Source organism: Zootoca vivipara, chromosome 1 (genome assembly GCF_965207765.1).
Source record: "Zootoca vivipara chromosome 1, rZooViv2.hap1.1, whole genome shotgun sequence".
NCBI classification, from domain to species: domain Eukaryota; kingdom Metazoa; phylum Chordata; class Lepidosauria; order Squamata; family Lacertidae; genus Zootoca; species Zootoca vivipara.
This window is the reverse complement of record NC_142582.1, coordinates 128,921,659-128,947,445: the sequence shown is the minus strand read 5'-3', so window position 1 is coordinate 128,947,445 and position 25,787 is coordinate 128,921,659. Positions and strand designations below refer to the sequence as shown.

At 46.3% G+C, this 25,787-nt stretch overlaps 2 protein-coding genes across 3 annotated transcripts in view; one reads left to right on the top strand and one right to left on the bottom strand.

Annotated features, from left to right (window-relative positions):
• Positions 1-6,220: 6,220 nt before the first annotated feature.
• Positions 6,221-22,451, bottom strand: AP5M1 (adaptor related protein complex 5 subunit mu 1). Of its 2 annotated transcripts, none has more exons than XM_088674504.1 (8): positions 21,414-22,451; positions 15,241-15,889; positions 14,180-14,407; positions 12,835-12,974; positions 12,289-12,374; positions 7,980-8,206; positions 7,347-7,443; positions 6,221-6,356 (listed from the first exon to the last, which is right to left on the bottom strand). In XM_088674504.1, exons 1-8 carry the CDS (start codon positions 21,479-21,481, stop codon positions 6,274-6,276), a joined length of 1,578 nt encoding a protein of 525 aa, XP_088530630.1. In that variant the 5' UTR covers positions 21,482-22,451; the 3' UTR covers positions 6,221-6,273. The 2 variants fall into 2 exon arrangements, with proteins under 2 accessions (XP_088530630.1, XP_034959627.1); XM_035103736.3 differs by having other exon boundaries at positions 8,091-8,206.
• Positions 22,452-22,666: 215 nt separating this feature from the next.
• Positions 22,667-25,787, top strand: part of EXOC5 (exocyst complex component 5) — a 33,046-nt gene continuing 29,925 nt past the window's right edge. The window contains exon 1 of the mRNA XM_035103761.3: positions 22,667-22,800. Within this exon, the coding sequence (XP_034959652.1) occupies positions 22,690-22,800 (111 nt within the window). The 5' untranslated portion in view covers positions 22,667-22,689. The remainder of the gene's footprint in view (positions 22,801-25,787) is intronic.

The following is a 25,787-nucleotide window of genomic DNA, read 5'->3' as shown; positions in this document are numbered from 1 at the left end:
TTACACTTGTGCTTTTGGGATACTTACATTCCAGATCTGTAGGAGCTAAACAAATGTCCTCTTCCTCCCTCTCTTCTGCCTTGTATACATTCATTTCTGCCGCTTCCCCGATTACTGGTATTCAATTTCCTTCCGGAACTTGGAACACCCAAAAGTGAAGAATTGGTGAGCTTTTAGGGGAGGGGCAAAAAATGATAGCGATGGGCGACTTGTTTAAAAACACCTGCTTCTTGAAATTTGTGTCTGTGTGTTTTAAATAACACAAATGGTGCTGAGTAAAAACATTGCCAATTAAATATTCTAGCACTGAATGCCTAGATGATTTTTTGCACTGGGGGAGCAAGTAGACGGCTTTCAAGGTGTGGGGAGGTTATCTTCTGAATTAAATGAACAAGTAAACTTGAGATTGGGGGATTTGAATGTGCCACACCACCCTGCAAGCTAGTTTAATCTCTAAGAGGCATTGGGGTTTCCCGAAGGCTTTCTAGAAATTTGTGTTGATCCCTTGGCTTCTCCTGGTAGGGCTGGGAATGCCCCCTACCTGGACTCCTCCTGGAGAGCCTCTGCCAGTCAGTGTAGACTTGAGCTCGTTGGACCAATTGGTCTTAGGATAAAGCAGCTTCCTTCAAGGGGAAAGCTGTGGTTGGGTGCTTGGGCATCTGCCTAGCATGCAAACATCCCAGGTTTGCAGTCGTGAGAATCTCCAGGAAGGGCTAGAAGTGCTGCTGCCAGTCAGTGTAGAGAATACTGAGCTAGATAGAACAATGGTCTGAATCAGGGTAAAGGCAGCGTCCTGGCTTCTTTGCCATCTTTCCGTTCTCATGGGTTTCATTCTTCCAGATGTGTCTGGGGGAGACCACAAAAGGTGTTTGCTTGTGGGTCTATTGCAGCCATAGAAAGGCATTCTTCTTTTTTTATTGCCCCCACCCCCCAGGTATTAGGTAGTGTTTCGGATTGTAAATGTTTGGTACATCATTCTGCATTTTTAAAATTTTCTGTAAGTCGCTTAGATTTGTAAAAAGTGGTGAACAAATGTAATCATCCTTGATATAACGATGACAGAATACCTAGAAATTTTTATTTCTCATCCTTTTCAAATGAGGGAACCCCACCCCCTTAGGGGATTCTGCAAAATTCTGCAACCAACAAAAGAATCTTCTAGCTGCACTTGATCTCATTGTGATGGCAGGTGATTGACAGGTGCCCAATGATAAAACTTTGGCTTGCGGGGCTGATCCTGGTCAGGATCCAGCCTGCGGACCTAAAAATATTCCCTATCCCTGCTTCTCACAGACATCTCGAAGCAGTCGGACTTGACCTGAAGCCAAACGGTGAAGTGGAACTTTGCTGGGTCTTGACATAGTAGTGATAAATTTGCTGCAGAAGCAACTCAGAGAAAGCTAATACAGGCGAGACTGTACAAAAGAAATTGTAATTATAGACCTAGTGTGGTGCAGTGGTTAAGAGTGCTGGACTAAGACCTGTGAGATACTAGGGTTCAGATTTCCACTCAGCCGTGAAGCTCACTGGGTCACCTTGGGCCAGTCACTATCTCTCAGCCTAGCCAGCCTCGCAGGGTTGTTGTGAGGATAAAATAGAGAGGGCAGGGGAGAACCACGTGTGCTCCTTGCAGGAAGAGCGGGATATAAATGTGACACTAAAATTAAAAGGTAACGGTGCAGTTCTATACATGTCTACACAGTAAGCCCCGCTGAAGGCAGAGGGACTTTGTCCCAGGTAGGCGAGTATAGGATTGCAAGCTAGTTAACTTGCTCCCTTCTGCAAGCTCCTTTCGAGACACTGCAAGCCGAAAGCAGAGCAGCACCATGTGGACAGCTACCCCCCCCCAATCTTAAATAAGCATCTGCATTGCCCAAAACAAATCTGGAAATTGAACTCAAGTGAATTTTATGTATTTGGATTGCGGCTGCACATTCTGTAAAAGGTTTTTTTTTTTTAGTAAACCCAGAGCATCCACTTAAGGAGCCTGGCTATTTCCACAATTCCTTACTTCCAACTGTTCAGTTTGGCCACCTGTGTTGCCTCCAATTCCAGAAACGGCTGCCAGCGTTATCTCAATATCTTATTATTTTGCTAGCCGTTTCAAAGCAGACATTCAGAGATTTTTTTGGGGGGGGGAATTAATGACTAATAATTTGCATTTTTGCAAAACTACTGCTCCTTGGGTTAAGGAACCGAAAGAAGTTATGCTAAACTGGAATAAGAGATTATACATTCCTAAACTGGCAAAACTGTGAATTCCTATTGGCGGCTTTCACTGTTGGGTTGATGAGAAGCCTTCGCCGTTGGTGTCCGACTTCAAGAACGTCCCACTTCCTTCATCTTTTGGCTGTCTGGAACCACGCTAGGCTATGTGGCAGGTGTCTGATTCCCTAATCGTAATTTTTGACACTAAACGGAATTTGCCCATTTCTGTCTCAAGAAGATGGCTCAGACTCCCAAGACTCCCTTATGCTAGCAGTTCATATTTGCCACCAACGCAGTGTGTGTGTGTCTGTGCAAAGAATGGCTCTCAAAGAAAATGAATAAAATCCATATTGAGATAATTTTTTAGAAAATGATTGAAGTTTTAACCCAAGAAAGGACTCTTACGAGTTTCTTATAGCTTAGAATAAGAACGTGTCAATCACGATTTAGCTTCTGGAATTGGAATCTCTTTGAAATGCAGCTGTTTCTTCTTTAATTGTGGCAGCAGACTCGGAAGAAAAGAGAGGTCCAGCCTTCAAGATGAGTCAGGAATACAAAATAGCTCCGGATTAGTTGGGGAGTTCAAAGGTCGGTAATTACACTAAGGAGTTCCCAGACACAGAGAAAACATTAAACAGGTCACCTACCAAATGGGAAACAGACTTTTGTCTTCCACCCCAACCCCCCCTTACTTTTTTGTTTTGTGAAAGAAATTATCTTGAAAAGATAGGTTTCTAGACAGAATCAAAAGCAGCGCTGGGATGTCCAGCTGATCTCCTTGGAATGCACACAGGGGTGCTGCCTTTGTCCTGCGACGGGAGGAGAGTTTACCACAGAGAGCAATGGACTTTCCCCTCCCAACAGGCGTCTCAGTCTGCTTGGCGCCGACCGATGGGGAGTCTCCTTCTTCCTCCTGCGCACCCCTGATTTCTTCTCCTGGGGAATCAGCTGCTCCTTCCCAGACTTCTTTTGGCTCTGCGTTACTTCGGCCAATCGCTTTCAAAGCCAGTACGGCAAAGCTGAGGAAGGGCGCTGGAGCCAAGAGACGGAGAACATTCGTAGCTTGGTGGCTGGGCACCTGCTCGGCTTGCAGAAGGTTCCAGGTTCAGTCTCTGGGTAGGGCTAGGAGAGAGGCATGCCTTGCATCTGGGATAGCCAGCGCAGGCAATATTGCGCTAGGTGGACTAAGGGTTTGACTCGGTAGAAGGCAGCTTCTGGTGTTCCTATGACACCAGCTGGAACAGAATGATAAATCTGCCACCTGAAGTGGCCCAGTGCAGGAGCCATTTACCAACTCATCTGCACCTTGTACAGTGGAACCTTGGTTTTTGAGCGTCTCGGAAGCCAAACAATTCGGAACCCGAATGCAGGAAACCCAGAAGTAATTACTTCCGTTTTCAAATGTGCCTCGGAAGTCGAGCAGCTTCCGAGGTGCGTTCCTTCCCCCCAATTGACTTTGCCCTCCCAACAGAGGTCAAAGATAACAACAATCACCAGAACTTTAGAAGGCATCTCAAGGCAGCCCTGTTTAGGGAAGCTTTTAATGTTTGATGAATTTCTGTATTTTAATATTTTGTTGGAAGCCACCCAGAGTGGCTGGGGGAACCCGGCCAGATGGGCGGGGTATAAATAATAAACTTGAAAAGGGTGAAAAGGATCTAGGAGTCTTGGTAGACCACAAACTTGACATGAGTCAACAGTGTGATGCAGCAGCTAAAAAAGCCAATGCAATTCTGGGCTGCATCAATAGGAGTATAGCATCTAGATCAAGGGAAGTAATAGTACCACTGTATTCTGCTCTGGTCAGACCTTACCTGGAGTACTGTGTCCAGTTCTGGGCACCACAGTTCAAGAAGGATACTGACAAGCTGGAACGTGTCCAGAAGAGGGCAATCAAAATGGTCAAAGGCCTGGAAACAATGCCTTATGAGGAATGGCTTAGGGAGCTGGGTATGTTTAGCCTGGAGAAGAGAAGGTTAAGGGGTGATATGATAGCCATGTTCAAATATATAAAAGGATGTCATATAGAGGAGGGAGAAAGGTTGTTTTCTGCTGCTCCAGAGAAGTGGACACGGAGCAATGGATTCAAACTACAAGAAAGAAGATTCCACCTAAACATTAGGAAGAACTTCCTGACAGTAAGAGCTGTCCGGCAGTGGAATTTGCTACCAAGAGGCTTGACAGGCATATGTCAAGAATGCTTTGACGGTGTTTCCTGCTCAGCAGGGGGTTGGACTGGATGGCCCTTGTGGTCTCTTCCAACTCTATGATTCTATTTGCAGCCACCCCATTGATCCTTAGTTTTCGAACATTTCGGAAGTTGAGCGGTCTTCCGGAATGGAATGCGTTTGAAAACCTAGGTTCCACTGTATGTAAAGAAAGTGGATCAAGTTTTTCTCCCTCTCTCCCTTGTAACACTAGGGACATCCAATGGAGTTAAAATGATGGATGATTCGGGACAGAGAACAGAAAGTCCTTCTTCACAGAACTCTCTCCCCCAGAAGGCAGTGATGGCCACCAACTTGGATGGCTTTAAAAGAGGACTGGACAAATTGTGGGTTCCCCACAATTGGCCCCTGGTTGGCCCCTGTGAGAGCAGGTTGCTGGACTAGGTGGGCCACTGGCCTGATTCGGCAGGCTCTTCTGTCCTTATGTGTGTACACAGTGTTATACACACATATTCTAACTACCAAGAAGCAAACTAATGTCTGCATACAGGTGGTATCTCCTAGATGGTATCTTTGAGAAACAGGGGGTTTTAATTTCAGCACACCCTGGCTGTCCTTTCAGAAGTTTTGCCAAGCAGTCTTTTTTTGGCCGAGCATTGTGGCTTGCGCTAATCAATCTCCTCTTTATGATGCTGAACCAGCCGTCAGATTGGTATCTCAACCTGAGCAGTTTTTCAAATTATAGTTTTTGAAACTTCTCCCCATACACAATCACTGATCTTATTTATCACACAGCAACACAGTTAAACAAAAGTCTGGCCATTGTGCCTGGTGATGAAAGATGCTGTTTGTCTCTCCTTTTGTGCTACTCTCCAGGGTCCCAAAGTTTCCCCCCACCTTTCACAATTTTGCCCATTTATTCCAACAGCCTGCTGAAACCGTTTCCTGTATTCCTGAAGATACCAGTGGATTTTTTTAAAATGTAGAATTAGCATGCAGCTTTTGTGACTTCTCTGTTTCAAAAAAATTGGAATAGTTTGTTCTTCGGCTTGCTGGGTTTATATGGAAGAGGAGCTTGGAAGCTGTTAAAGCTAGTCAGAATGCTTTGCAGCAGCATCTGACAATCTATGGCCTTTTAAATGGGGGAGGGGGGCAATTGTTTCTCATTATTTTATGCATTTTGTGTTTTTATGCCGTTAAGCCGCACTGTGGCCTTTGGAAAAGGATTTCACCCCCTGTCAACTTGCACCGACTAATGTAATAGGCTTGTAGTTTTACCTTTAGGCTTGTAGATTTAAAGATCCATTTCAAGAAGCACGAATTGAGTTGTGAATCAAATACTTTGCTCTGTCTTTCCTAATGGGTGAACAGCCCCGGAAGGAAGGCCAGCTCTAGAATTCCAATGGCACAGCGCCAGACTGCAGTTGCTCAGTGTTGAGTGAAAGGCACTCTGCACATGCACGGAGTTACTTTCAAAACAGGATTACGTCATACAGGTTTCTTTACAAATGGGCTTGGCCAAAGAGGAGAGATGGTTGTGCCCAACAGGAAGTTAAAAAGGCTATTACACTAAGGTCCACAGCACCTGCAAGAGTCTGCCCCCCCCCAATAAAGATCCCACTCCATAGCATTCCTATATCTAGATTTCTAGAAAGGCAGGACGACCAGTTGAAGAACATTGATGATGTGTTGGTGGTGAAAGAAAGCCATACAATGTCATTGGCTACAGGTAGCTACGAAAGGGGTGGGCAGACTCACAAAACAATAAACAACATTTAAGCGAAATAAGGATGTTTGTTGTTTCCCCCCCCCCCAAACCAGAGCTTAAATAATGAACAGATCAGTTAAAATATTTCAGTACTTTTTTTCCCATTTAAAGTACAAAATTGAGGGGAAATTAGAAAAGCAAAGTTCTATACACTACAGGTGCCGGGGCTTTGGAATTCCAGATGTAATAATCTGAAGAAAGCAATTCTCGAGCTGAAATTAAAATAAAACACACACACACACACACGAGAGAGAGAGAGAGAGAGAGAGAGAGAGAGAGAGAGAGAGAGAGAGGAGAGAGAAATAAGCTGCTATACAATATATCAAAACACACAAAAGCACAAATGATTAAAATACATTTGAGATTGTAATTTCATAATTTTAAAAAAACAACACGTTTATGCTAGACGTAATAAAAGGCCATAACGTTTTTACTCAACAAATCATATAGTTGAAAGCTACATTTTGGAGCATGTTGGCAGCAATATGCTGATGGCACGCAGCTCTATTTCTCCTTTGCATCTGCAGGTGAGGCAGTGGAAGCGCTGGACCGATGTCTTTCCTCGGTAATGGACTGGATGAGAGCCAACAAATTGAAGCTCAATCCAGGCAAGACCGAGGCTCTGTTAGTGGGTAGTTCCCTAGACTGGATGGTTGGGAGGTGCCAGATTCAAAGTGCTAGCTTTGTCCTATAAAGCCTTAAATGGCTCAGGAGGACTGCAATACCTAAGGACTGCCTCTCCCCATATGAACTGACCCAGACCCTGCAATCAACATCTGAGGCCCTTCTTTGTGTGCCCCCTCCTCGAGAGGTCCGGAAGGCGGCAACACAAGAACAGGCCTTCCTCTGCAGTGGCTCCCTGCTTGTGGAATGCTCTCCCCAGGGAGGTTCGCCTGGCACCTTCATTGTATATCTTTAGGCGAAGGGCAAAAACACTCCTTTCCCCCCAGGCTTTTGGCTAATTAAATCTATGGCCTTTTAAACTGTGCGTGTTATTGTTTCTGTTGCATTTTTGTGTTCTCATATGGTAAACTGCACTGTGGTCGCCGCATGGAGGGTGGTGTAGAAATTTAATTAATAACAATAATGATAAATTCTGCAGAATGTAATTTTGAAATGGAGGCTCCAAGGCAAGTTTACCTATTTATACCTTGCTAAAGGTGTTTTAACGTGAAACCAGCGGCAGATGTTACCCTGCTCACCTGTACTGATCTTTGGTTTTCCTGAAGAAAAGACCTGGATGGAATGTTGGTCTGTGTAACATCCGGTCAGGGTGAAATCCAGGATTCTAAAATAAAGCTAAGCACAACCAAGCAGAAAACAGTAAGATGTACAGATCCTCATTTCTGCTCAAACACCTCCCCGTCCCCATAGACTAGGGAGAATATACCGTATTTTTCCAACTATAAGATGCCCCCATGAATAAGACCCCCTCCTATTTTGGGGAGACTCCATTTTAAGTAAATGAGGGGAGATGGGCCAAAGTTGTTGAGCTCTCCCCCTCCCCCCCGACACACTCCCTAGATAGTTTCCCATGTGCAGCAGCACCGGGGGGGGGGGGGGAGTTGCGCTCCGAACCGGCTGGCTGGTGCGTCGCTTTTCTCCCCCGCCCCCATGCCACTATCTGTGTATTGGACAACCCCTGTTTTTTGACACAATTTTTGAGTCAAAAAACTTCGTCTAATACACGGGGAAATACGGTGTATCCTATCTAATCTTTGCACAATGAGGTTACTTCCTACAGCTAGTGAAAGCTCTTATACCCCTTGAACTGTTTTGGTATTCCTGCATCTTGTTTCCTAAAACCCACCCATATCCAGGTTGAAGGCCCTAACAAAGTTTTCTGATGAAAACAGTGCCCAATCCATCCATTTTTTGGGGGGTGGGGACGACGACGACACAACTGCACAACTAAGTCCCAGCTTCTCTTGAAGAGGATGGCTTACTTTGATGTAAGCGGTGCTTCCAGTACACACAGGGTCAATCTGCTGCTCCTGACTCAAGGCGCCAAAAGCGACAGTCCCAGAAAGGGAAATTTCCAATGACTTGGGGAATTTTTGTCCTTTAAAAGAAAAAGAAAGGTTTCAGAGTTGTAATAATAGCAATAGCATTTATGTAAGACTTCTAAGAAGGGGTGGGGGTGGGGGGTGAAGCCCAGGATTTGGAGCCCACGGGAACCAGCTCCTAAAGGGACCACTCGTAACTTGAGAGAACTGTTGGGGCAGCTCCACCTGGGGTACTTTTAAGTCCTGAGTGAAGGCTGAGTTAAGTCCTGAGTGAAGAAACCCAGCCCATGGATCTTTAAATCAGCCACCCTCCCTACTTCCTATTTGGTTTAAAAACATGGATCTGGCCACCTGCACCTCTGGTTTGGACCTAAACCCTTTACAGGCAAATACTGCCCCAATGCTGGAAGAAGAAGAAGAAGAAGAAGAAGAAGAAGAAGAAGAGGAGGAGGAGGTGGTGGTGGTGGAGGAGGAAGAAACTTTAGGAGTAACTGTTAGTGGTTCCCCATGGCTTGAACGCACAGCTCATAACCAGCAGGAGCTCTGTGGAATGCCCTTCCAGTTGAGGTCAGCCAGAACCCCCTCCCATTTTATTTATTTCATTTCATAAAATTTATACACTGCTTGATTGTAAAAAAGAACCACACACACACACACACACACACACACAACCTCAAAGAGGTTTACAAAAAGAGAAAACAATGAAACCAAGAAAAATGTGAAGCCATACTTTAAAACGTACAAAAATTAAAATACTGAAACAGATTAAAATTTCCTCAACTTTCCAAGCATGTTTCCAATAATGTTTTTAGCAGGCGCTGAAAAGAGCATGGTGAAGGTGCCTGCCTGATCTCACCAGGCAGGGAGTTCCAAAGTTTAGGCACCACAGCACTAAATGAGTGAGTTCTTACAATTTTAACAGAATTCTGATTTTAACACATTTTTGTCTTATTGTATTGGATCACCAGCACGTTACTCTGAGGCAACTCTGAGTAAGTGGCATACAAATTGTTGAAATAAATACATTGCATCACTTAGAATTGACTCCTCACGTCTGAATATTCCAGGAACTTCACATTGTTAAGGTTTATTTCAGTCCCCTTTACAGCAAGCTTCATAATGTAGCTCAGTATTTTTATCCCCATACTGCAGATGGAGGGAAGAAGGACTGAGGCGGATAGAATTGTTTGTGGTTTGCCTAAAGGCAACCTAGGAAGGGGCTGCAGGGCATGGAGGGAATTCGACAACCAAGAGGTAAATATCCTCAGGTGCTATTTAAGATTTTCCAAGGTTGAGCCAAGGTTTTAAATTTTGGCTAACCCAAATATCAGAATAAGCAGTTCTAAGAATTAAAGTGTCCCGTATCTGACACATGCAGCTTGGGAACTTGTTCACAGAGTGAGACACCACTGACGCTAATAAAGTACAATGCAGCTCTTTTTGTGGGAATAAAAATAAATGGGAACTACAATAGGCCTGTGAAATAAATCAGACCGAGTGCTGAGAATTATTATTTGCTCAAGTCTATTCAAGGAGTTGCTGGCTGCAGAATCTAATGTCTCCATGGGGGTCTCTCACCCCAAATCCAGCTTCCTGGCTGGTCTTTCATTAGATGATAGAAGTCCCCCCCCCAACTGTGTTGCCTCCTGTCTACCTGCAAGACCCATGTGCTTTAGGCTGAGTGGCAGAGCATATCTAGGGGTGCTGGTTGAATCTTTGGCATCACAGATAACAGAAGAAGAAGAAGAAGAAGAAGAAGAAGAAGAAGAAGAAGAAGAAGAAGAAGAAGAAGAGGAGGAGGAGTAGTAGTTTGGATTTGATATCCTGCTTTATCACTACCCGAAGGAGTCTCAAAGCGGCTAACAATCTCCTTTCCCTTCTTCCCCCACAACAAACACCCTGGGAGGTGAGTGAGGCTGAGAGACTTCAGAGAAGTGTGACTAGCCCAAGGTCACCCAGCAGCTGCAGGTGGAGGAGCGGAGACGCGAACCCGGTTTCCCAGATTACGAGTCTACTGCTCTTAACCACTACACCACACTGGCTTGAGGTATAAGCATAGCCTTCTAGTGTCCCAATATAACCGGGACATTCTGGTGTTTTTTTTTTCACAGGAGAGCACAGTGCCCGGTTCTCATGCCATGGTTTCTCCCCAAAGTGCTTTTTGGGGGGTGATGATCTTGCACAATGCCCCAGAGACACACATTTTGGGGTGCCTTGTTCTCTAGTGAGAGCACGCCCCCCCAAGCACATCTTTCGGGTCCGCAATCTTACGCGGGTTGCGTGATTCATGCAGGAACGCAGCCCCAGAAGACATGATCACCCAGCAGCTGCATCACCCAGCAGCTGCATGTGGAGGAGCGGGGAATCGAACCCACTTCACCAGATTATGAGTCCACTGCTCTTAACCACTACACCACACTGGGACCCAACTGAACTCCCTAGACAGCCGTTGCTACTCTGCAGGATAGGGCCTCTTGCAGGCACAATCTCATCAGAGGGTCCATTCCACAGGATGTCCAATCCACATCTTGGCTGTGAGTCCTGGAAGACCCTGCTCCCTGCCTTGCAGGCCTTTCCCCACCTGGCCTGGGAGGGCAGCACCCCGACTGACTCCAGCTACAATAGCCGAGGCTGCTGAACAGACTCTTAGGCTGTGGTATTGCTTAGGGAGTTTTGACATTAATTTTTTGTAGCTTTCTTTTGTACCTTCACTATGATTTATGTGGAAATTTGGTTGTGTACTTTCTGGTGTTTTCATTATTGCTTATGGCTACTTCTGTTGTGTTTTGAATTCTGCAACATTCCGCCCCCCTACCTTGAGCATGGTTTTAACTATGGAAAGGCAGCATAAATAGAAAATGTTGCATGTATGTACATAGAAACTGGACTTTTACAGTGGTCACACCTATACTTTGAAACATCTTCCACTTACGTATCAGACAGGCACCCACTGTCTACTGCTCTTTCGGTCCCTATTGAAGACCTTCCATTTTAAGGGGATATTCTTATCCCAGTCTGCATCTGTATTGGCTCTGCTATTGCTTCTATATGTGGAATTATTTTTACACACGATGTTACTGTTGACATTTTTCTCGTTGAACTGCTTTGAGATGCTTCATAGGAAGCAACTCTTAAATGAAAGGTAATAAACAAACAAAATTTGTTTGTGGTCGGGGCAACTCAGCCGGATGGGCAGGGTAGAAATAATAAAATTATTATTATTATACATTTTAAATGCCCCAAGGCTATTCCTTTAAGGTAAAGGTAAAAGTACCCCTGGCCATTAGGTCTAGTCACAGACGACTCTGGGGTCGCGGTGCTCATCTCGCTCTATAGGCCGAGGGAGCCGGCATTTGACAGCTTCCGGGTCATGTGGCCAGCATGACAAAGCCGCTTCTGGCGAACCAGAGCAGTGCACGGAAATGCCATTTACCTTCCCGCCAGAGCAGTACCTACTTGCACTTTGACATGCTTTCGAACTGCTAGGTTGGCAGGAGCTGGGACCGAACAACAGGAGCTCACCCCGTCGCGGGGATTCGAACCACCGACCTTCTGATCAGCAATCCCTAGGCTCTATGGTTTAGACCACAGCGCCACCCACGTCCCAAGGCTATTCCTTAGGCACATATGAACCAAATAAAGGAGGAGAAAGGCTAGTTAAGGAGAAAGCAGGAAGGCAGAGCAGAGAATATGGAGGAAGGGGCTGTGATGGCTGAGAGGAGGGATACTGACAGTAATTTACAAGTGTGCCCTTCAAATACACGAGCTAAATAACGCTAATGATATCTCTGTGGGAAAGGTCAGAATTATCATTGCCCCCACATTACAGCAAGGGAAACTGAGGGCCAGCTGGCTGCCTAAAATGGGATGCACGGAGTTTTTGCCTGAGATGAGAGCATGCCTGGCCTGAGTTCAGAGCTCACACTCTTGGCCGCCAACTCTATGCTAGAGAAGTAAAAGAAGTCCTGGTTGGCAAAGCCCACCGGGAGGGAAAAGGCTTTAATGAGAATTTGGCTGATCTTCCCATGGCCTAAGAGTGGACGGAGTAGCCAGCAAGGTGGCTGTGACGCCTTTTCAAACATGTTCAGTAAGCAGCCATCCTCCAGTAGGAAAAGGGGGGGAATAGGTTTTCTCTTACCTATGACCCAAACCAGCAAGCTTTTCTCTTTCGCCACCTCAAGCTGGCCGTAGCTGACTTTGTATTCCAGGTGTGTAATGGGTCCCCTGTCGCCAACAGAAGAACAAACCCCGTTACGGCAACCTGGGGCTTACCTGGAACCCCTTCGTTAAATAACCGGCAACAGTGCACTCTTTCTGTACGAGGTGAATCTGGTGCAAATTAAAGATTTGCACCAGGAGACGATGTAAGCAGTAGCCTTCATCACTCCTCTGTTGTAAATGGTTCCAGCTGTGGGGCAAGTGGAGACACCTCCCCCCTTTCCATCATATTGGTAAAAGGTGAACTTCTGGTCCAGTCTTTATTCATTGCCCATGGTGATGAGCAGCACTGAGCAACATCTGGGAGGTCAAAGGTTTCCCAACACTGGGCTAGATATGACATTGGGCTATGCTCTATTTCAAGCCTCGTTCCAACGACAACTTTTACCTGCCCCCAGGGAAGGAAACATGCTGGTTCTTGAAAATCCCACTCCCAGAAAAGAGGGGACAATTGCAGGATTCTCACCTGTTGAGAAAGGGAATACGGGCCTCACAGTACTCAAAAGTGTTTTTCACACTTTCATGAAGCTTCAGCTGAATGGTGAACTTCCACTGTGATTCTTCCTCTTTTAGCTGATAAAACCCCAAAATTGGTGGAACAGGCACCTGAGTGGGAGGAGAGAGAGTTGAATTCTTTATATTCATATTTCAAAACCATTCTTATGAGTTTTATCAATTGATGGTTGTAGGTTTTTTTTTTAATGGTTGTAGGTTTTCAAGTTGCCCAGAGGCCTCTTTGGAGGCATGAGAGAGTGCATATTCTAGAATAAAGTAAAATAAATAAAATTAAAATGGGTTGGCAGCTTCCAGATGTCAGATATAAACTCTCTGATTGCTAAACAGTAAGATAATTAGGCAGAAAGTGCTTAATTCTGATGGAAAACAGGAATTAACAACTCATTTGCAAGCTAGATTCGCTAAACCACTGATCAGCAGGGTGCTGGAAATATTTCTAGGATGGAGGCCAAAAACTTGCCCAATGCCACACTCAAAGCATGTAATGAGATGGAGGGCCATTGCTAACTTGCAGATTCCTTTCAGAGAGACAGAGATGAGAAGAGACCAGGCTTTGTTATGAGAGGCCACGTTATTATACAGGAAGGTGTGACTGTAACTTTGCCTTCCATAGATGCAAATCTCTGTACGTGCGGCTGCATTTAACAACGGTCCGGAAACCACAGTTGGTCTGGGAAAGGGGCGCAAGATTATTAACTGGGACTGATAATTTGATGATATTGCACCTGTGCTGTGCCAGTCTGACAGCGCCCAGCTTAAAAGTGTTGCTTTTAACCCTTAAACTTCACATTACGTGGTGCCATGCTGTAAATAATTAAACCAAACCAGTATTTTTAAATGGATAACTGATCAGGCAGGCAGGCAGGCAGGCAGGTCTCTTGCTTCTGCAGCCTTCATAAATCTGGTAAGTGTGCCAGCCCAGATTCTTTCCTGCTCATAGAATCTTAGAGTTGCAAAGGATCCCAGGGGTCACCCAGTTCACCCCCTGCTACGCAGGAATTACAGCTAATGCATCCATGACAGATGGCCATCATCCTCCCTCTCCTCCTCCCCCCCACGCCTTCCTTCTCCGGATCAGGTCCCGATCACCGCCACTTCATCACCAGTGGTGCTAACTGCTCCCTATCCTCACTGCCATTGCTGCTCACTTGGTCATCCCCATCAGGCCAGAGGGTGGGGGAACAGCGAGGAGCAGCAGCAGGGCCAGGGGGTCTGGGCGCCTCTTGCTGGGGTACCGACTCTGGCAAGTGCCTGACCCCGCTGCTGGATTAACATTGCAAATCGTGCAGCCTTACCTGGGAAGTATAAAAGCACAGGTCGAAGGGGTCTGGAGGAGGTATTAAAGGGAATTTGTAAGGCCCACTGAAGGCAGCGTCGTCCATTACGTCAACGCTGCTGGAAGTCAGAACGGCAGAGTCGAGGGACGTAACACAAGGGTGGGCCAAAATATCCTGGAGAGGAGAGCCGTTGGCAGGGAGGTTCAAGCTGATGGTCACGTTGGGAGCAGTGCCTTCGATGTCGCACTTCAAAGACAAAAAAATAAGTCTTCAAAGCATCCCTAGTTATCCATGAGAACAGAAAAGACCTCCTTAGAGAACGGCCCACTTCACAACCTCCTAGAAAGGCTTCCCTTTAAATAGTTAATAGCTATAATAGCACACTTAGGGATCCACATTTCTACTCTTCAGGTTTTTTAGTTCCAACATTATAGAAATTAGAATTGTAGCATTGGAAGGGAGCACGAGGCTCATCTAGTCCCAACTTCCTGCAATGCAGGAATCTTTTTGCCCAATGTGGGGCTTGAACCCACGACCCTGAAAATTAAGTCTCATACTTCACCAACTGAGCTATCGCAGGAATGTCATATAAACCACAGTATAAGAGGAACCTCCAACCTTCCAGATGTTGCTGACTATAACTAGAATTGTATTATCAATATCATTACTATTCTTACTATTTTAATGTATTATAAGTACAACCTACAATGTCTGAACTGAGACAGTGTCTCTCAGCTCGCAGGGCTATTATGAGGATGAATAATGCAAGCGCCGCAGGATGAAATCTAAACACTGAAAAAATGATATCGGAATTAGCAGTGGCATCTTTTAACTCTTTATTCAGCTAGCAAAACGAGGAGGGAGGTATGCAGGAGCATATCTGTAAAGCGAGATTTTCAGTCTGGTATAGTTCACAAATCTAAAAAAAGAAGCCTCTCCTCTGCGGCATGCTGAAGCATTAAAAATATTAGGTTCAGCTTCCCCAAATGCCAAGATAAAAAAGAGCTGATTTTTTGCTTTTCCAGGTGCATTCATGTGTCAAATAGGTTAGAGAGATTTGCGCCAGAAAAGTGTCTCACCTTGCAAGTTACAGTTCCATAAACCTGCCACATGTCTGACACATCCCTTTTGTCATACTGCACAGACTTGACTTTTTCAGTAATGCAGACATTAACTTGAGGCTTCCCCTTGTACATGCTGGTTCTCCAAGCTGGCGGTTTCTGAGGATGGCCACTTGGAGCAACGTGATTGTTTTCCAACGGCGAGCCGTTCAAGTTCATATCCAGCGGGGTGCCAAGAGGACAGCTCTGCATAAGCAAGCCTGGGAGCTGGCCAATTTTGGAAGTCCTCTCTGCTTTGCTCTTCTGGCTGGAGTTCATGAAAGCCAGCAGTCCCGACAAGACCGCAAAAGCCTGAGAGACCCCACTGATGCTGATGAGAGGTGGACGTGGCGCCAAGGGCTGCTCTACCAATGGGAGGCCGGCGTAAACCAACCCGCTCTTCTGGAAGGCCACCACAGGCCAAAGGTCTCCACTTTCGGTCTGAAGGGCATAGACCGAAGTCTTGTTGATTCGGGAGCAGCCATCCCTACGCTCTATGAAGCTCTGGTCTTCATCGGCCAGTCTCAGTTCAAAAAGCAGTGTTTTAAGGAAAGGGCCGTCTTCAGGCACGGCCACATAACTTGCTCCGTTGAGGTATTTTGCTCGCTTTTCAACCGTGGGGTAACGCCTGCAATGTGGAAACACACTGGTTGAAGGAAAGTTAACATTATGTTGCTTGAGACATTCAGCCCGGACACTGAGGCCCAGCTCCCAGGGCCTTCTGGCGGTTCCCTCACTGAAAGATGAAGTTATAGGGAACCGGGCAGAGGGCCTTCTCGGTGGTGGCCCCCTCCCTGTGGAACTCCCTCCCAGCAGATGTCAAAGAGATAAATAACTATACAATTTTAGAAGACATCTGAAGGCAGCCCTGTATATGGAAGTTTTTAATGTTTGATGATTTATTGTGTTTTTTTATCTGCTGGAAGCCAACCAGAGTGGCTGTGGCAACCCAGTCAGATGGGCGGGGTACAAATAATAAAATTGTTGTTGTTGTTGTTGCTTGCTCCAAATTGTTCTGAGCTGCATGGCACCAAACTGACCCTAAACTGACCCAAGCTGCTTTTACAATTCATGTGCGAGGTGGATGCTCCATGAAGACACCTATCTGCACAATGGCTGTTTTTGCAGAGTCCTTTTCTGGGGAGAAATCACAGCATGAATCAGGTCATTGTACACACAGGCCTTCATCTGAAGTTCCACTTCACACAAGATGTTATCTATACCCAGGGGAATGAGGCTTTGCAAGCACTCCAAGGCTTGAGTTGTGACCCAATACTTTGGTAAACCTGGAGCCCTGCCTGTTTACAGTTCTATTACCAATAAAACAGACAATTCATTTGTTTCTGTGCTCATGTCCTTTTCCAGCCCCCTAAATTTGAGAAACCTTTCCTGCTGTTTGTAGGCTCCGATTCTTCAACTGATTGTCAACTGCTTCTGTATCTTCCTTTATTAACTACAGCTCCATAGTTAATTCTCCCCTTATTCAGAGGAGTAAAAGAAATATCAAACCCTTGTAATATCCACAGGAGAACAGAAAAACCTTTTTTTATATTAAACAATTGGATTTAACTACTACGTTGTACAGTAATTATTTTTAAAAGACGCCACTGTCAGAAGCTCAATTTCCCCCCATCAAAATTAATTTAATTCCAAATATCAAGTTGACAGTGTCACTTTAAAGTACAGTAGGAATGAACAAAAGGGGATAATTGGCATTATGTGGAATCGGTGTTTGAACCTGGCATGGTGGAAGGTTTTTATTTGTTGTCTCTAATTCCCATTTTGGCTGAAGGATGGCTGAAGTATTCCTGAGTCTACAATGCAGACTACAATTACTGCTGAACCTCAACAATCACAATCACAGTTTGTGTAGAGATTTTACAGAATTGGCATATGCTCTTTATGTTTCTCTTTAACCCTTCCAATGCTCATGTGAAAGAAACAGAGACCTGTGAGTGAAAGTGCGTGCAATGTTCACACGCTCATCACGACTTTGTATACTGGGATAGACCCTTCTTTTTTTTTTTAAACATAATTTTTATTGATTTTACAAATTACAAAAGACGGTACATACATGAACACCTTTTCCACCTTCTTCCCACCCCCCTCCATGGGTCCTCCCCTGCCACAGAAGTATCCCACGCAGGTGAACAGTCAGAAATGGTCCATTTTATGATTGGATTTCTGTCCTCCTCCCCCTCCCCTGCCCCCAAAGCCCCCCCCTGCCACCAGGGAGCTCCAGTAAACCAGGGCAGTACGCAGGAGGTCATCCATCCAACCATCTATTGTCATACCAAAAAAAGAATAAAAAGAAAGAAAAGAGAAAAAAGAGAAGAAAAAAGTGACAAAAAAGAAAAAAGACAATACAAAACAAGAAAAAAAATAAATCTTTCTTCCATTCATAATTTAAACCATATTTTGTGTGCTTCCCCACCCTCCCCCTTTCCCCGGTTTTCCTCCCTTTTTTATCATCTTCAACAGTTTCTTACTTTATAAAATACACCTTTATACCTTATACTACTTTTAAATTAGCTATTATCATTTTCACCTAATGTCCAATCACTGAAAAATCAAACTCCCATTTTTTCTTCCCGTGCCTAATTTTTACCCCCTCTATAAGCCTCCATATTTTCACCTTTTTCCAAAATCAATTCACTTTTAAAACTATAACTATTCTCAATCTAACCTTACATCCCCGATTACCGGCTCCACCCCCCCAATCCAGCAAGTTCCGTAGTCAGCAGTCCAGTTATAATCCTGTTAATCCATCCTTATAATCACAACTTCACTTTCCCTTCACCCCACCTCGTTTACAGCCTTTTGCCATCCAGGCCTCCATACAAGACCCCTGAGCTTCTTCTCTTCTCTGCCTATTTTTTCCCTCTTCCCTGTGGGCATTCTGGAGTTCCAGTAAATCCAATCGTGCCCCCCTCAAAGGGGAGGCACTCCATCCGACTTTTGGTAGAGTAAAATCATCATTTTTTTCCTGGTGGGCTTCATTTTGTGTTATATTATCACAGTCCTCATCTTCATCTTTTCCTTCCAAATCACAGTCCCCATCATTGTCATTCTCACACTCGTCTTCTTCAGTTTCAATAGCTTCATCCTCTAAGAAGTCATATTCTGCCATCACCATCTGGAATTGTTGCTGTAACTCTTGCTGTTGTGTCTCCTCTTGACATAGTTCTATTCTTACTTCCCACATTAAGGTCAAAACAGTCCGCTGGAACTCAGGCGAGTACCTTTTTGTTGACATAGTTCAATCCTGTCAAGGTCAAAACTTGTCACATGGGGTGGAATAAGGTCGCAGTTTATTTTCTCGACTCCATTTTAACAGACTGGCTGCATTCTTCAAGTCTTATTAAAAATAAAGTTCGAACTCGCATTTCAAAAGTATATAAACCAAAAAGGAATTTCCAAAAAGTCCAGAAATAAAAATAGAAATAAAATTTGACTTATAAATCCTGATCAGCTCACTGGGTTGTCTGGGCTGTGGGATAGACCCTTCTTCTCCCCACATCCATAACATGGGCACTCCAGGCAAATTCTTCTCCTCCTTTCTGAGGAAGCAAAATTAGGTGCCCGCATGACTGCACATCCATGTGCGACATGCATATTTTATGCAATGTCACATGCATAGCGACTGGAGAGGCGCTCGCCACTCCTCCACCATGCAAAGGCATGCCTGAAACCCTAGACAGCTGCTGCCAAACAGCGTAGACAATATTGAGCTATGTGAACTAATGGTCTGACTCAGAATAAGGCATTTGCTCCTATGTAAATGCAGGACCCAGGGCACGTAGCCCATCCAAGGTTGCCAAGAATTTTGTCCCCATAGGGAAACAGGAGGAAAATGGTATAATACAGTATTGGAGGCAGAGTACACATTATGTTTAGGACACTTGATGTGGTTTCTGAGCTCTGCAATATGGAGGAACACGTCACCAACCTGTTTTATGCATTCTTCGGAGTGTTGCTATTCCAGATAGCCACTCCAGAAAAACGGGGAAGGGGTCCATGATTCTGCTTGCAACTGAGGGTGTTCCACTGTTTTCTGCGAAGCTCCATGAGCTCAAATCTCTTTTTTCCAGCCATGAAGCTGGAGAGGAGGCACAGCTCATAGTCAATTACACTGGCCTTTGGAGCAGCTGAGACACAAAAGCACAGAGCAAGTTGCCACTAGGGTTTTGTGATTGCAACGTTGCACTGATGACAGCCACATTCTTGGTCCTGTTCAGGAAGACAGTGCTGTACTAGAGGGTGAGGAATCCCCTGGTTATTCCCTCCATGCTTGCGCAACGCAAACCCCCAAGTATAGACCCAGAACAAAAACATTGGAGATAATAAATAATTGCCTCCTGTGGGCCGCACCAATGTACCTCACCACCCAAAATACAATGTTACTGTACTGTTGGAAAATGTTGATCACTTCTCCTACCTAGGCAGTTACCTTTCCACAAGGGCCAACATTGATGCCAAAATCCAGTATCGCCTGAGCTCTGCAAGTGCGGCTTTCTCCCGATTGAAGTGCAGAGTGTTTGAGAACAGAGACATTCACAGGGAAACCAAAATGCTTGTTTACAAAGCTATTGTACTACCAACCTTACTATATGCTTGTGAAACATGGAGCACTTATAAACGCCATCTCCAACTCCTCGAAAGATTCCATCAATGGTATCTCAGAAAAAATTTACACATCACTTGGGCAGACAGGCAAACTAATATCAGTGTACTGGAAGAAGCAAAGATCACCAGTGTTGAAGCACTGATTCTTCAACAACATGTTGTGCGGATGCCTGATAATCGTCTTCCAAAGCAACTACTCTATTCCGAACTTAAAAATGGAAAGCGTAATGCTGGTGGTCAACAAAAGAGGTTTAAAGACTGTTTCAAGGCAAAATCTAAAAAAATGTAGTATGAACACTGACAACTGGGAAACACTGGCCTGCGAGTGCTCCAGTTGGAGAACAGCATTTACCAAAGGTATCATGGGCTTTGAAGACACTCGATCTCAGGACGCAAGGGAGAAACGTCTAAGAGGAAGGCGCGCTTGGCAAATCCACATCATGATCAACTCCCGCCCGGAAACCAATGTCCCCACTGTGGAAGGACATGTGGATCCAGAATTGGCCTCCACAGTCACTTACGGACCCATTGTTAAATCCGACAATCTTACTCAGATATGAGTGATCGCCAGAGAAGAAGAAGCCTGCAACGTATGTAGATTTAACTTATTCATCTTTACGTGCAAATAATAAAAAGAGGGTGGATGTCCAGCAAAAAAAGACTTTGGCAATCCTACCCACCATTGCACCCAATGTCTTTTGACTATATGCGATTTTGGCTTTTGGCGCAAATATCCCCAGAATGCAACCTGTGCGTGTGTTGCAGGCTTACTGTATAGGAAGAATATAGGAAACTGCCTTATTGCCCAGTATTGTCTTTCCCCGACACATATAGTGTCTTTCCCCGACACTATAGAATTTCAACTGCCATGACTTTCGAAAAGGATATTGGTAATTGTAGCTCGGGTTTGTTAAGAGCGCTATCCCATGCCGACGCTCCAAACTACAATTGCCTGAGATCTTTGGGGAGAGGGAATGTAGTGTAAATATGCCTTTTGTTTTCAGATGCCTTGGCTCGCATGTTAGGAAAACAAAATCACAGTAAGTCACAATGTCATTGGTGGGCTGGTTCCTCTAATGGAGATCATCCTCAGTCTTTATCTCAAGCTGGCAATCCCAGGGAAAACTGGGCAGTAGAAAAGCTACGCAGGAACAGCAACCACAGAAGTTGTTTTGCATCAGTTCAGACTATTCGCCCATCCAGCGCAGTACTGTCTACTCTGACTGGCAGCAGGTTCTCAAAGTTTCAGGCGGCGGAGGAGGGTCTTTCTCATTTAATCTGCCCAATCTAGTTTGACTGCAGATGCCCAGGGTTGAACCTGGAAACTTCTGAATGCAAAGCATGGTGTTCTGTCCTCAAGATATGACCCATCACTTAAAGAGATGCTCCTTATGTGATGGCTCAACTCACAAGAGGCCGTTCTGCTTCACAATGGCCGAGAGAGGGCAGGGAAACAGCCACTGGGTGACTGGGTGGTGAAAGGAACATACTGACCACTCTTACGTAGGTTCACTACAGCGTATTACCTGGAAAACAGCACGGTGCCACATGCCCCTTGTTCGTAGCCGATGAGCCAGAGTCCCCTCAAGGCCATTGCGGGTGGCTTAACGGGTTGCGAAGGACCACCACGTTCGTGACAGCCACGTAGCCTAGGAACTTCTTCTCGCAGGCATCATTCGGGTGCCAAGGGAAATTTCTGATCAGGAACCCCACCCCAAGTTCCTCAACCCCAGAGCCACTGCTAGCTTCTCCCCTGGATGAGCACCGGTTCCCCTGTTCCTCAACCAGAATTTGGCCCACAGGTTAGGGCACACCTCTCACCAGCTGTGCCCCAACCCCAAATCTACTAAAAAACAATGACAGCCCTCCGACGATTCGCTTCCCCGGGGTAGCAGGCCTTCAAAAAGTCACAGGCACCCCAAAAACACCCGCACCCCCAAACAATGCCCTAGCTTTGCAAATCAGCAAAGGCAACACTCCAAAAGCAGAGACCCCTACCAGTTCCAGGCTGAAGACCCCCAACCCCACTATCCCCTTGCAATTGGGAGCTTGCACCCTAATTGCACCCTTGCAATCAGAAAAAAAGACACAAGGAACCAGATTTCTCTCCCTTTTTCTGTCCCAGAAGCTCTTGCAGTCCAGAGTAGGGGGCGCGCACCCCTTCCCCTATTCAGAGCTCCCCTATTTAGAGGGTCTTCCGATCCCTGGAGCAGATTCCTCCCACCGTGACCACCCCTGCCTTAAACTCCCCAACAGGCGCGCTCTCTCTCTCTATGGGGAGTTTAAGGCAGTTTATATACAGAGAGAAAGCCAGTTGGGGTGTTCAAGGCATATATATGGAGAATATATATACCTGTATATTCTCACCTTCCTACCCTTGCTACCAGAAGGAGACCCCCCCCTCCCCCCTTCGCTCCGTGGGATACCCCCGCACCCCACTTTTCAAATGCCCCCCACAGGTGCTGCTGACAGGCCTGAGTCCCTCCCCTCGCCCCTCTCCTCAGGAGCGGCCTCCGCCTCCTCAGCCCCCTCAGGCCGCCTTCCTCTGCCGGGCCTTCTCGCTTCCTCCGAGGCGCGGCTTTGGGGCCTAGCCGGCGGCGGCGGCGACAGCGCCGGCAGCAGCAGCAGCACCAGCTGACTGGGTCGCCTCTGCCTGGGCGGAGCCGCCTGGCAGGCCCCGAGGAGCCGGGGAAGCGCCCAGCCGCGGCCTGGTGAGGGACGGTTTCCGGCGGAGGAGGAGCAGCAGCAGCAGCAGCAGCGGGAGGAGGAGGGCTCGGGACTCGGCCTCCGCCGAGAGAGGCCATGGAGGAGGCCTGGTCCGGGCGGCGGGCGGCGGGCCTGCGGGGGCGGCTGAGGGACGGCGACGGAGCAGGGACCGGCACCATGGCGGCCGTCACGCCCGAGCTCTTCGAGGTGAGGGGTTGGGGCGCGCGACCCGGAGGTAAAGGGGGGGCCTGTGAGGTGGGAAAGAGGGAGCTGTCACTGAGGAAAGATGGGGGGGGAGAGAATGGGGTGTTGCCCGCTCCCCTCTCTTCCTCATGGGGGGGGGGAGATGTCTCTCTCTCATGTGGGGGTATCCCTCTTCTCATGTGGGGGGCACACCCTTTCTTCATGTGGGGTGGACCCCCTCCCCTAATGTGGGGGTGTTGTAAGCCGATAGCCCTCTCCTCATGTGGGGTGGCACCCCCTATCATGTGGGGGATACCTCCTCTCATCATGTGGGGGGTATCCCTCTCCTCCTGTGGGGGCACACCCTTTCCTCCTGTGGGGTGGCACCCTCTATCATGTGGGGGATACCGCCTCTCCTCATGTGGGGGGGATATCCCTCTTCTCATGTGGGGTGGCACCCCCTCTCCTTATTTGGGATGATACCATGTGGGGTGATACCCCCTCTCCTGCAGTGGGGCACCCCCTAAGTAGGGAGTGTTTTCTATGAGGTGAGGAAATAGGCAGATTGTTTCTCTTGGGGGTGTGTGTGGGGTGGTCTTGTCTCCCTCTGGGGAGTGAAGTATTGAAGGCAATCATAGCGACAAGGGGCGGTTTCATTGATTTAGCTATTGCATTTTCTATGCTGCTTTTATAGCAGCGCTGAACGTCGCAAATGCAGCATAAATCATATAGAATAGTTAACAAATCACCGGAGAAGCAGTCGGAACCTGCGAAAACGCTGTTGACAAAGCAACAGCTAAGAAATAAGCTAAACACCAGAATTAAAGCAAAAGTCGTATGATTAACAAATCATATGATCTGTCTGTAATCTATTAACAAGTATTTATAATCTATAAAACAATATTAACAACATAGCAAGAATAGCAAGCAAATAATAATAATAGCAAGCAAAAAATAAGCAAAGCCCTATTAAGTTCATACATGGAGATGAGGGGAGCAGAGGGGAGAGGAAGATGGGTGGGCAAAGAGGTGCAGATGGGATGCTCCTTTGTTTACAAACTTGCCTTTTTCTATGTCTGCTGAGGGAGGAAGAGGGTTTAGGTTGAGCTGATTTTGGGGAGGGGGGAGTGTCATTGAAGGGGAGAGGGAAGGAAAGGCAAGCGGTGGTGGAAGGGAGCTGTCAGTGGGGCAATGAGGGTCTGGAGAGAGCAAAATAGGTGTGTGTTTTGCAGGGGAAGGTGGGGAGCTGTCAGCGATGTAGTGGGGTAGCATCTTGTGTCTGTTAGTTCAGAAATAAGGAGGCATAAGGTTGGTCTTAGAGGGGAAGGGATTGGAGGGGGGAGTGTCTAGTACCTAGACTTTCCCCTCACCCCTTACTTTGACAGCCATGAAATGGAGAAATGAGCCCCCCCCCCTCCCCGAGATGGAGATGCAGCGACAGGCAAAAGATTCTCCTGCTGGGTTATTTGCTTGTCGTGCAGCTGTTGGTGTTGATGCTTTACTAGGATTAAATAATAATAATAATAATAGCAAATTGGGAAGCCTCATGTGTTGCACACGGCGAATGAGATGGGTAGCGAGAGATTGTGAACGGTGGGTGGAAATTGGGGAGCCACTGTTTTGGAGGTGTAGTAGGGTGAGTGAGATGCTTCATTGGGTTGTGTCTGGAAATATAATGAAGTTTAGCCAGAGAGACAAATTCAGAGCAATAATAATAATAATAATACAGTAACAGGCAAGTTCCCCCCCAGAATTGGTGGCTTTGCTGCTGTTCCCCCCAAAATACTGTAGTAGAACTTCTAAGGTTATTTTTATTGGAGGGGAAAGGTCTTAAGAGTTTGTTTGATAAATGATGTCTTAGCCCACTTTCCTCCAATATTGAGGTAATCAGGGCATTGAACTAATCCCTTGTCCAGTACTGACTGGAACCTATTGGGACCGAAAGGGCAGAAAGCAAGGAGGCCAGGGTCAGAAAGAACCAACAAATTCCAGTTTAATATCCATCCTCTTTCCTGATGAGTTCTCCAAAGGCAGCAGACTAAGGAGGAGGAGGCTGACAGCCAGTGCTTGTAAGTAAGAAGGCAGGCAGGTGGGGGCTGGTGGGGTAGCTCCCCATCTGCCCTGTTGGAACAGCCTCCACTGCTCTGGCCTTGAGTATTCCTTGCAGCCCTAAGCTGCCGAAGAAGTCAAATACTGTACTGATTTGTATTAAGAGATGGTCTATGGTTGCCACTCTTACTTTTCTTGGCATGTCTTCCCCTTGGGCCCATAACAGCTGCATTTCAGGCAGAAGTGCAGCTGGCATGGAGATGAGATTTCATTTGCTGCATTTCCTCCACTTCTGTAGCTGTTCAAGGACAGGAGCCCTGCTAGGAAAGAGACTGGCTAAATGAAGTGACCAGTCGCACCTTAGGCCGGACAAGTTTCTTTGAAATACCCTGCAAATGGACGTGTGTGTGTGTTTATGTTTACAGGCTACAAGAAGCAGCTGCCATATTTTATTTATTTATGTAAACATTTCTCCTCCACCTTTCAGCTCATGAAGTGGCCCCAACCACCTTCCAACTTAGAGATAATATATTTGATAAAAGCAAGGCACGTTAAATAGCATCAGTTGGTCTGTTAAATTTATATCCCTATTTTTCAGCTTGTACTAGGACCTGCGAGGTGGTTTCCGTTGTGAACAAGTGTGAAGATGCACAGGGGTAATTTTTTGCCTTTGGAACAACCCCCAATTCCAGAGCCTGACTGTAACTGTGCCTATAACTTGGCCTAAGCACATGCAACCAAAAGAACCTTGAACTCTTTCCTTGTTTCACCCTGCCTCCATTTCCTTCCACTTCCTCTGCAGTTTCCTCTGCATTGAATCCTGCATAGCAGAGGGTTGGAATAGGTGACCCTTAGGGTCCCTACCAACTCTACAATTCTATGATGCTGTGAACGCTGCAATATTTATATGTAAATGGGAGGCATGCTAAGGAAGCATAATCACCAGGAGTAGCTGCGCTGAG